This window comes from Nicotiana tomentosiformis, chromosome 2, assembly GCF_000390325.3.
Source record: "Nicotiana tomentosiformis chromosome 2, ASM39032v3, whole genome shotgun sequence".
Taxonomy (NCBI): domain Eukaryota; kingdom Viridiplantae; phylum Streptophyta; class Magnoliopsida; order Solanales; family Solanaceae; genus Nicotiana; species Nicotiana tomentosiformis.
The window spans coordinates 163881901-163893973 of NC_090813.1; the positions used below are offsets into that span (position 1 = coordinate 163881901).

Sequence of the window (12073 nt, forward strand, 5' to 3'; positions counted from 1 at the left end):
TACATTACATGAATACAAGCAAGAGAGAATGAAATTGCAAGAGTCTCGGTACTTACCAATATGCTAAACTAGAGAGCAAACAAGGTAGAAAACTAAATGCCAACAACAACTTATTTATCAGTAGCAAAGAGAACATCAGAAACCCAAAAATTCTTAGTGTGTCAGAGTTCCCAAAGGTGTCGGATTAACCCCGGGTAGTGCTCACAGTGAGAAAGGATAAACAGTCGAATTCCGGTGGCCTTGGCTTTCAGCCGGCCAAAATCAAAGTCTCCAAATAATATAGAGTGAGTGAGAGTGAGAGAATAGTTGTAGTAACAATAGTCAAGTGATAGTCGTTCAGACTTCATGGGTAATGGGAAAGGGGGGAGGGGTTATATAGTAGTAGAAACTAAATGAACAAACATGGAAAACAATCAACTAGGCACAAATAAGGAAAAAAAATATCACACGCAATCAGTAATAGTGCCGGTAAAGGTATAAATAAAAGTTCAAACCACAATTAAGGTTCAATGTTTTAAAATTGGTCTGCTGGTGTGAGAAATCAACCCTTCTTCCATGTATGTGGACGAGATATTGTCCAGATCTTAGAGATTGAAGTTGAACGCAGCCGATCCCGAGAGATAGTACTTGCCATGTTTAGGCAAGTACTAAGCAACACCATAGTCTTGTAAGTAAGAACGAGGTAACACGTAAAAGGTAAGTAAATCACAGGAGGAATCCATGATTTGATCGGATTTGGAGAAGCTTTGGGGAGGCGGCTAGGATTTTTGAAGGAGGGAGAAGGTGAGATGAGAGAATACAGAGGCAGTTGGCCGGGGGATTTGTCTCTAACATTTGGGGTGAGGGTTATAAAGAGAAGGGCTGGTTTATTTTGGGCCATTGATCTCTTAAGATCAACGACCAAGATTAAAAGAAGTCGGGCCGGGTCGAGAAAGCGGTTTCCGAGCGGGTTAAGTCAATGGGGCTTTTAGGTATGGGCTGCTGAAGAGTAAAATGAGGTGGGCTAAGTGTTTGGGCCTGATTTGGTCCGAAAATTAGCGTTATATTGGGCTATAAGTTAATTATATGAAATTAATTTAAAAATATTTATTAAAAGTAATTTATAAATAATAAAAATATAAGTTATGCAGTAAAATGATTAAAAATAATATCTTAACATTATAAAAATATAAAAATAATATTTTAGCATAATTAATGTAATAAATGTAATTATGTATAAAATATAGGCTATTATTGCAAAATTGCATAAATATCTCAAAAATACAAATGTAATTATATGAAATGAAGTAAAACTGTTATAAAACATATATGTGGGTATAAATAAATTTGGATGATTAAGTCATCACAAAATAATTTGAAAGGATAATTAAAAATATATTTGATGAATTTAAATACAATAAATCAATTTTAAAGCTTTAAAACAACAACAACAACAATCCAGTAAAATCCCATTAATGGGGTTTGGGGAGGGTAGTGTATACGCAGACCTTACCCCTACCCCGAAGGAGTAGAGAAGCTGTTTCCGAAAGACCCTCGGCTCAAGAAAACAAAGAGACAAAATGACAAAAGGAGACAATGTTAGTAACACCACAACAATCATAGGAAAAATAGGAACACCATGAAATCCAGAAGAAAGATGCAAAGCAAAGGATATAATATTAATATCACTACAGCAATCATAAGAAAAATAGAAATACCATGAAATACAGAAGAAAGATGCAAAGCAAAAGCGATAGCTAGTAAATAGGACCTACACTGAAAAGCGAAATAGTAAGACACAACATTGCAACTAGATATCTTAGACAAAAACCCTACATGGCTAGTCCCACAATGGTACGAAGTAATGCACGACTCAACTACCTCCTAATCTACAACCCTAATACTCAACCTCCATATCTTCCTATCCTGCCTGATCACCTCTCCCAAATACTTCTTAGGCCGCCCTCTACCTCTTCTCGTGCCCTCCATAACCATCCACTCACACCTCCGTACCGGAGCATCTGGGCTTCTCCTCTGAACATGTCCGAACCCTCTAAGCCTCGCTTCCTGCATCTTGTCATCAATGGGAGCCACGTGCACCTTCTCCCGAATATCGTCATTCCTAATCTTATCTATCCCAGTGTACCCGCACATCCACCGCAAAATCCTCATTTCTGCTACTTTTATCTTCTGGATATGTGAGTTCTTAACGGGCCAACACTGAGCCCTATACATTATGGACGGTCTAACCACCGCTTTATATAACTTACCTTTGAGTATCGATGACACTCTCTTGTCACACCGGACTCCAGATGCTAACCTCCACTTCATCCATCCTACCCCAATACGGTGTGTGACATCCTCGTTGATCTCCCCTCCCCCCTGGATAATCGAACCAAGGTACTTAAAGCTGCCTCTACTCGGGACGACCTGCGAATCAAGACTCAAATCCACGCCCACTTCCCCTGGATCAACACTGAACTTATACTTCAGGTATTCCGTCTTCGTCTTGCTCAGCTTTAAACCCTTAGACTCAAGAGCCTGTCTCCAAACCTCCATCCTCTCGTTAATACCAGCTCGCGACTCATTAATCATAACTAAGTCATCGGCGAATAGCATGCACCATGGCACATCCCCTTGAATATGGTGTGTTAACGCGTCCATCACCAGGGCGAATAAGAATGGACTGAGCGTAGAACCTTTGTGTAACCTCATTACAATTGAAAAATGCCCAGAATCGCCTCTTACTATCCTAACCCGAGTCTTAGCCCCATCATACATGTCCTTAATCGCCATAATATAGGGAACCAACACACATTTTGCCTCTAGGCATCACCAGAGAACTTCTCTAGGAACCTTGTCATACGCTTTCTCTAGGTCAATAAACACCATGTACATATCTTTCTTCCTCTCTCTGTACAGTTCCACCAACCTTCTAACAAGGTGTATAGCTTATGTAGTTGAACGACCCGGCATGAACCCGAACTGGTTCTCCGATACAGACACTATCATCCTCACCCTTGCTTCAACCACCCTCTCCCACACTTTCATGGTATGACTCAGTAATTTGATACACCTTTAATTGTTACAACTCTGGATATCACCTTTGTTCTTATACAATGGAACCACTGTACTCCACCTCCACTCATGCGGCATCCTTTTCTCCTTAAAATAACATTAAACAACCTAGTCAACCACTCCAAACCTGCTCTCCCCAGACACTTCCAAAATTCCACCGGAATCTCGTCTGGCCCAGTCGCTCTACCCCTACTCATCTTACACATAGCTCCCACGACCTCCTCAACCTCGATATGCCTGCAGTATCCAAAGTCACCTTGATACGCCTCGATATGGCTCTTGTAAATTGGGTAATAATGCAAAAATAATATTTTTAATGTATATATACTATTTTATAAAATATGAGGGCAAAATTGGTATTAATAGCTGCCCCTTTTTACCTAAAAATGATGAAAGAGTTGTCGAGTAAAGAAAATGATGACCAATTTTGTCTGAAATGAATCAGGATGATGTGCTTTTGAAAAAATGGAGGCTCAACCCTGGTTCCTGAGTTTCCTACATATCCCTGGAATTACGGGAATCAAGCTGTGTATAGTTCTGGATCCAACGGCGGACGAAACCGATTGAGTTATTATAGGAATGGTTATATGTTTCGAGGAAAGGTCTTTTGTATAGGATGGTGTCATGAGCAATGTATAATTTCGAGTGGAGCTATGTATGTGAATTTGAATGTTAAGGATATTCGAGGTAAATGTTTGGGCGATTACGTGACAGAGAATAAACAATTACTGATTGTCGGCTACGTTTGAGATAATCAAAGGATGTGAACGTTGTGAACGTAAACCAGAGCGAGAATTGCTCCCATTTGTAGAGCGATTACCTCTCGAGTTAAATACAATACTTAAAATATGATGCATGCGAACATATATAGGGTTACTGTAGAAATTTAAACATGATACAATTTTCCTTCGGACCATGAGAATTGTCTTCGGACGATGAGGATGATGTCCTTAGACCATCCCGTCCTGGGCCATGAAGCGTGTGATAAAGGATTCGCAGGCCATGAAATGGTTCCCTCAAGCCATGAGGATGGTGCCTATAGAATGAGGGCAAAGAAAGGCGACGTTTAGCGTTGTGCAATAATGGAGGCAATGCTTAACCTCATGCAATGAATGAGGGCAGTACTTAGACCTGTATAGAGAAAGGCAGTTCTTGGCCTTATGTAATGATGAGGGCAGTGCTTAGCCCTATGCAGAGAAAGGTAGTATTTATCCTTATGCGATTTTGAGGGCGGTGCCTAGTCCTATGCAAATAATGAGGGCAGTGCTTAGTCTCATACAGAGAAAAGCAGTGAGAAAGAAAGTGATTCTTATCTTGACGTGTTTGTACTAGGAGATATATGTCGGTGAAGCTAGTGGTGTTATTGTATATTTGTGGACATGCTTGTCATGTTCATTATACCTGCATCCAAAGAAAAATCGCGAGTTTTGAGTGGAAAGGTTGGTACGTGCCTTTGACTTCTCATTTCACCTTTTCTCCTTGTCTTGATGCCTTGCTCGAGTCACCTTGGGCAAAATTTAGGTACTACAGAAAATTGAAATTTTAAAAAATATGCATTTGTGATAAATCATTTGTGAGAAATGCAGTTGTTCAAAATATGTGATGATGCATAAAACAAATAATTTTGTAGAATCAGAGACTATGACACGCTTTGCGACATCGCAACCTTCTCAACTCGAAATTTTGAGGACTCTCCTCAAACTTCTGCCCCAATTTAAATACATTCTTCATGTAATGCACTTCTTTGCGATCCTTATTGTAATGAGATTGACAAAACTTGAATCTTGCCCCGGGGAATGAAGATTTTATTATGATGTGACCCAACCCACATGTCTTCCTACGTATCCCCTATCAGGTCAAGCGTAGTTTAGGTTACATCAAAGGAAAGTGCAAACATAATATCTCTTGACTGCGTCCAAATTGATAGGTTTTGGCCATATTTCTCCATCCATCTCCGCAAGTATAAGCGCTACTCCTGTCAGTACTCGGTGAACCATGTAAGGGCCTTGCCAGTTAGGTGAGAATTTCCCTTTTGCCTCGTCCTGATGAGGGAAGATTCATTTCAACACAAAATTCCCTGGTTTGAATTGCCTCGATCTAACCTTTTTGTTGCAAGCCTTTGCCATTCTAGTCTGGTAGAGTTGACAGTGACACACTGCATTCATCCTCTTGACGTCAATTAGAGCCAGTTGCTTATACTTGCTCTGTATCCATTCCGCATTGCTGAGCTCGACTTCTTGTATGATTCTCAGGGAAGGAAATCTCGACCTCGGCAGGTATAACAACTTTAGTACCGTAGACTAGTAGATAGGGGGCTTCCCCAGTTGAGGTACGAACTATGGTGCGGCACCCGAGCAAACCAAATCGTAGCTTCTCAAGCTATTGCTTGTATTTGTCCACTATCTTCCTTAATATCTTCTTGATGTTCTTGTTGGCAGCTTCCACAGCTCCATTCATCTGCAGACTGTATGCTGTAGAATTTCAATGCTTGATCTTGAATGTTTTACACATGGCTTTCATCAAATCACTATTGATTTTGGCGGTGTTATCGGTAAAGATTGACCCATGTACTCCGAATCAACAAACAATACAATCTCAAACGAAATCTGCTACTACCTTCTTAGTCACAGCTTTATAGGAAGTGGCTTCGACCCATTTTGTGAAGTAATCTATAGCCACCAAAATGAACTTGTGCCCGTTTGAAGTAGCGGGCTCAATTGGTCCGATGATAACCACGACCTATGTAGAGAAAGGTCAGGGTGAACTCGTTGCATTAAGTGTTTCGGGCCACACCCGTATCATATCAGCATGTACCTGACATTGGTGGAACTTTTGAACATATTTGATGCAGTCTATCTCTATAGTCATCCAGAAATACCCTGCCCTTAATATCTTCTTGGCCAGAATGAAACCGTTCATGTGAGGTCCGCAAGTTCCAGCATGTTTTTCTTCGAGCAATCTAGATGCCTCCTTGGCATCGACATATCGCAACAATCCCAAATCAGGAGTCCTTCTATACATAATTCATCAACTCTAAAAGAAATGGTTGGCCAATCTTCGAATCGTGCGCTTCTGGGTGTGTGTAGCATTTTTTGGGTATTCTCCTTTCTCCAAATACTCCTTGATATTGTGGAACCATGAATTTCCGTCAAACTCTTCTTCAACATGAGCATAATAAGCTGGCTTCTTACGAATCTCAACCGGGATAGGATCGATTAAATTCTTGTCTAGATGTTGTATCATGGAAGACAAGATAAAAAATGCATATGCAAACTCATTCTGAATCTTTGGAACATGTTTGAATTCTATCTTCGTGAACCTCTTGTAAGGCCCCGTAAAATTTTACCTAAAACTCGGGGTTTCGTGGTGCTGAAGTAGACTTATGTGTTGACGATTGTAGAGATTCCTCGTTGAACAGTGCGTTGGGAAGTTGAAGAAAATTTTTGGAAGTGCAGGTCGTTTTTGCGGTCGCAGAACTAATATGCGGACCGCAGATCTGTAGCAGATAGAGGCAGAAACCTAGGCAAAATTTTGGACCATTATGCGGCCGCACAATCATTTTACGAGCGGCATAACCCATCTCAGACCCAGCACAAAAATCTCCAGAGGGAAGTTTTACGACGCATTATGCGATCGCAGAGTGGGGCAGACGTGCCAAATTTTGGAGGACCATTATGCGGTCCATTATGCGAACCGCAAAAGCTTTATGCGGTTGCATATGCAACCGCAGATCTGCACCGGGACTTCATTTTTTAAAATTTTTGAACCCGACCCCATTCTTATAAAACAGCCTTACGGATCATTTTAAAAGGTTCAAACTTATATTTTAGAGAGAGAAAGGTGGTCTAGAGTGAGAAGAGGAATTTCTAAGTCAATTGTTCATCAATCTTTGCTCAAGCCTTGAAGAATTCTCTAGGGTAACTCACAAGGTCTTTAACCAAAAAGGTAAGGTTCTAGCACTAGCCTTCAATTTCAAGATTTGATTGAAAATAGGTAATAATCCAAGCAATTCTTGGGTGTGGGAGTTGTTCATTATGCATGCATGTACTATCTAGGATTGTGGGGAGATTATTAAGTTCAATTGAGTAGTTTTTGGGTAGTGAAATAGGGGAATCCACCACAGGAGGACCTTGAGATCATAATGGCCACCTAGTGTTTGATAAAATGATCAAATGAACTAGAATCATGAACTCCTTCCTAATTCGTGTTCAATTTTGCTGTGTCTCTAAATAGATCAAAGTTGCTAAGATTTCGGTACTTTGTAGTGAATTATGGAAAGCTCAAAGCGAGGGATATTGGCTAAACCCCTCATTTTAGAATGGAACGCCCCAATGGCCTTGTAAGTCCCATGATGATCATTATAAATTGATTATGTCGAATAATCCTTGTGTCAAAATAAATATGCGTTAACTATGTACTACAAAGATTCTTGTTATGTTGAGTTACCATTTGAGAATGTGGTTTAAATATGGGTTGTGTGTTATTGTGTTATGATTTAAAAACGTGTTTCTAATGAAAGTTATCATGTTAAATTGTGTAAGAAATCACATGTGCATAATACCCTAAATTGCTCAAATATGTGTTTAAAGTCTTAATTTGAAAGGCCTTGTTGTTGATTATCCATAATGATATTTGAAAGTGAAAGAAGAGAACATGAAATATGATGTGCGGCCAACGTACCAATAATGATATTGCGTCAAGGCCATTGGTGCCAATGAAATGAATGATATACAAAAGATTATGAAATAAGTGCAAAATCCTTTTAATAGTAAATGCTTTAGGAGTATCGATTAGCCATCGAGGAAGGGTAGGTCAAAATAACCTAACCCCGAAACTACACGTACCGTTGTAGAAGTGATTGAGGGGTGAATCCCCGTGATAATGTGATAAGACTGTTTCCCCTTATATGGGATGACATTGATGTGTTGAGTTTATTTCCCCTATATGGGATGATATTATTGCTAGCGAGATGTGATGTGATTTCGACCCACACGGTATTATGGCGAGACAGCTTAGCCGATCGGGCTGAGGTCGGACGCCATGCCACACACATGGTGGTATTGTAAGTGGATGTCTCGGGGTGAGACAGCTTATCCGGTCGGGCTGAGATCGGACTCCGTGCTAAAACGCGGCGGTGTATCGGTGCTAAATATCTCCCAACTTAAAAAGATTGGAACTCACTTGAAATTGCCTTTCCCCTAACTTGACACCTTGATACTATTTGATTCTCTTATTGATTTCATGTTTCCTTCTTTGTTTACTGTTATTTGTTCTATTTAGAGGTGTTTAGTTTTACATACTAGTACTATTCCATATGTACTAACATCCCTTTTGCTAGGGTCACTGCATCTTTAATGGATGCATGTGGTTTCATAGCAGGTGGTATTGAATAGTGATAGCAAAACACCCTCTCCTCAGCTGACTTGGTGAGCCCCACTTCATTTCGGGGTCCTGTATATCTTGTCTTTTGTACATAATATTTGAGTTATAGCGGGGGCCTTGTTGCCAGCACTGTCGTAGCACTCTTCTGTTTATGTTAGAGGCTCCGTAGACATAGTGTGGGTTGTATCTGTATCTTGTTTTGAGAAGGTTGAACTAAACTTCTTGTAATTGTATCATCTGTCCCACTTTAACTACGCATGTATTGTGTACTGTCTTGGGACTTGTTAATGACGTAACTAATGGAAATGAACTGGTGTTATTCACATGACCTCTTGCTGTCTAATTAATAAAAAGTATTCTTCTATTCATTCATGGGCGAGTTGGGTAGACGGCAATGCGCATGCTTGCTCGACCAGGGTAACTCTGTTGAGCGCTGGTCACGCTCCCCGAAGTCGGGGCGTGACAAACATGGTATCAGAGCCTAAGGTTTTAAAGTGTCACATGGTGTCTCGAACCCGTGTCTGGTAGAGTCCTTCTTATCGGTGTGTTGTCGACCACATTTGTAATTAGGAGGATACTTGGGCATTTAGGAACAATACCCTTCTTTGATGTTCTAGATTGTGCGATAAAGCTGATTGTAAGATTGTTTATTTCTTGAAATCGTGCATTGCTCTAATTTTCAGTATATGGCGCCTAGGAAGAAAGCAAGAATTGGCCAAGGAGCCAATGCCACCCCAGGAGTGGCAGTTAATCCTTTACTTGATGATGCGTGTGAGCACCCGAGGGGTGAGAATATTCCCCTGACTACTACACTACATGATTCCACTATACCTGATCATATCGCACTAGTTCCTACACCTACTGGGGTGCAACGATCCCTCCAACTGATATTCCAGTTCCATCTCCAGCCCCATCTTTTGGTCCCGGAGTATCCGATGGGGATTTAAGGGGAGCCATACAGATGTTGGCTTAGATAGTGTCTTCCTGTCACGCCCCAATCTCTGGGAGCGCGACCGGTACTCAACCGAGATAACCCGGCCGAGCAAGCCTACTTGATACCTTCTACCCAACCTTGCCCATTAACAATATAAGAATCAGTACAAGTGATAAACAAGAGAAGAGTCAAGTGTTCCATATTCTTTTTCCATTACTCAAAAGAGATTCATTTACGATTTCCAAAATATTACAAGTTTATAGATATGATGAAAAATATGTTTGCCAAAATACCAACACTTCTAGTTCAATTCCCAACATCAAACACCATCAACACTATGCCTACGGAGCCTCTAAGTACAACAAAATAGTAATATGGATGTGCCGGCGACAAGGCCCCGAATATACCTCAAAATAAAAAGTACAACATCAAATGACATCGGGCCCGGAGTAGAGTAGGGCTCACTAAAACCTGCTAAATAGAGAGTGACTACTAATGAGGACCCAAGCTGCCCACTGATGAACCACCTGCATCCATTGAAGATGCAACACCCCCGGCAAAAAGGACATTAGTATATGTGGAATAGTACTAGTATGTAAAGCTAAATGTCCTCTTTTGAAATAGAATGCCAATATCAGAAGGGGAAACACCATGGCTGCAACAAGTAACAATCAATGATATCCAAAGGTCAAGTTAAAACATAACAATTTTCAAAATACGAAAATAATATATTTTTTTTGTTGGAAGATCATTAGCACTGATATACCACCGTGTGTTTATCATAGAGTCCGATCACGCCCGATTGACTAAGAGATCTCCCCACAGACAATGTGGTTTGACATGTGATGCAAAAAAAGGTGTTACCAAGAGTAGTACAGCCATGTGCGCAACATGGCGTCCGATCTCCACCCGATCGGCTAGGCCGCCTTCCCACATATGCCATGAGGGTTGACTTTCCGATTCACAGCTAATATCAATCTCATCCCAAATAAGGGGAATAATCACAATCCATCACAATCCACCCCTACACCGGCATGTGTAGTTTTGGGTGTGGGCCTTATGACCCACCCTTTCTCGGTTTGCTAATGATACTCCCAAAAACATTTTTGTTTTTGAACACAAAGGTAATATAATTACAAATGTATTCATCTCATCATCTTTCACATTATATAAACCTTCATTAGTATTTTCAACCACTCACAACAATAGTATTTTCTTGGCTCATTTGGCCATTTACAAGATTCTTTATTCATGGCACGAACGACCGTATTTCATATTCCACACTTTCTTTACTTTACTTTCAAGGATCACCATCAAACATAAACATATAGAATATTCTGGAAATCACAACTTTATGTTCATTAGTCATGAAGGCTTTAAACACATTAGATCCCTTTTCAAATTATGGAGCATAATGACTTGTAATCACAACACAAGTTATAAATCATAAGCGAGTAATGCACCGTGTATTATATGTATGGTAGGTGGTGGCAGGGTATTGGTATTTTGGAGGTGAGGGTTGATATGTGGGTGGAGGTGTTTGGTATGTAAGGTGTTTGGTATGTAAGGGGAGACTTAGGGCCCTGGGCTACCGTCACGGCACCCACTTCATTCTTCTTCGAGATACCTCCTGATTACAAGGCTTTGTTTGTAGCTTGTAATGCCTCGAAATTGGTCACTATTCCACTCTTAATTCCTTCTTCTATCCTTTCCCCAAACTTGATGATGTTTGAGAACTTGTTATTCTTAATAACCATCAACCTTTCGTAATATTGCGGATCCTGAGCTCTAACAAAGAACTTGTTCATTTGTTCTTCTTCAAGTGGTGGCCACACCTTGGAGGCCTCTAATCTCCAATGAGTAGCATACTCACGGAAGGTTTCTGTCCGCTTCTTCTTGAGGTTCTGGATATAGAAAACATTTGGAGCATTCTCTGTATTGAACCTGAATCAGTCCATGAAATTCGATGCTATGCTCACCTAATTCGCCCACTTCTTCGAATTCTGGCTCACTAATGCGTCTCCTGTAAGACTTCGAAGAACAGTTTCATACGGATTTATTCATTCTTACCCACTCCTACAAGGTTGTCACAGTAGGTTCTCATATGCACCTTAGGATCACTAGTGCTATCAAACATCTGAAACTTAGGAGGTTTGTAACCCTCTGGTAGTTCTACATCTAGCTGGATATACAAGTATTTGTAGTTTAAACCTTTAATTCCCTTCCCGTCTTCAACACTCTGGACTCTCCCTGTTAGTTTCTTGAGTTCCTCTGCCATGTTTCGAATGAGTAGGTCCTTCTTGGTTGGCTCAGGTATGTATAGGGTTTGCTGTGGGGTGTGGGGTAAAGTTTCTATGTATATCAAGTTGCCTTGGTGCGTTCCTGGAACTTGGGTATATAGGTGATCATTGATTGAAGTTTGAGGGGGATCGGGGGTGAGTTATGGTATGTTTTGAGGGGTGTGATAAGTGGTGGTCTGCGGATACTGGTTTGGATGATGGTGGTGTTGTTGAGGGTTTTGAACTGGTGGGGGTTAAGGTTTTGATGAGGTGCAGGATTGTGATACTGGTGCATTACAGGAGGATTTTGTGGAGCTATGAGTGGTGGATTTTGGTTTTGGATGTTTTAGGGTGGTGTTTGGTTCTGAGGGGTTGTGTTTTACAGGCTGATGTCGGGAACATGTAGAGTAAGGGAAAGGTT

The 12073-nt window shown here is 40.7% G+C and overlaps 1 protein-coding gene across 1 annotated transcript; it reads right to left on the reverse strand.

Annotated features, from left to right (window-relative positions):
- Positions 1-11007: 11007 nt before the first annotated feature.
- Positions 11008-11651, reverse strand: LOC138905982 (uncharacterized). Its single transcript, XM_070194497.1, has 2 exons — positions 11444-11651; positions 11008-11306 (listed from the first exon to the last, which is right to left on the reverse strand). Exons 1-2 carry the CDS (start codon positions 11649-11651, stop codon positions 11008-11010), a joined length of 507 nt encoding a protein of 168 aa, XP_070050598.1.
- Positions 11652-12073: the final 422 nt, after the last annotated feature.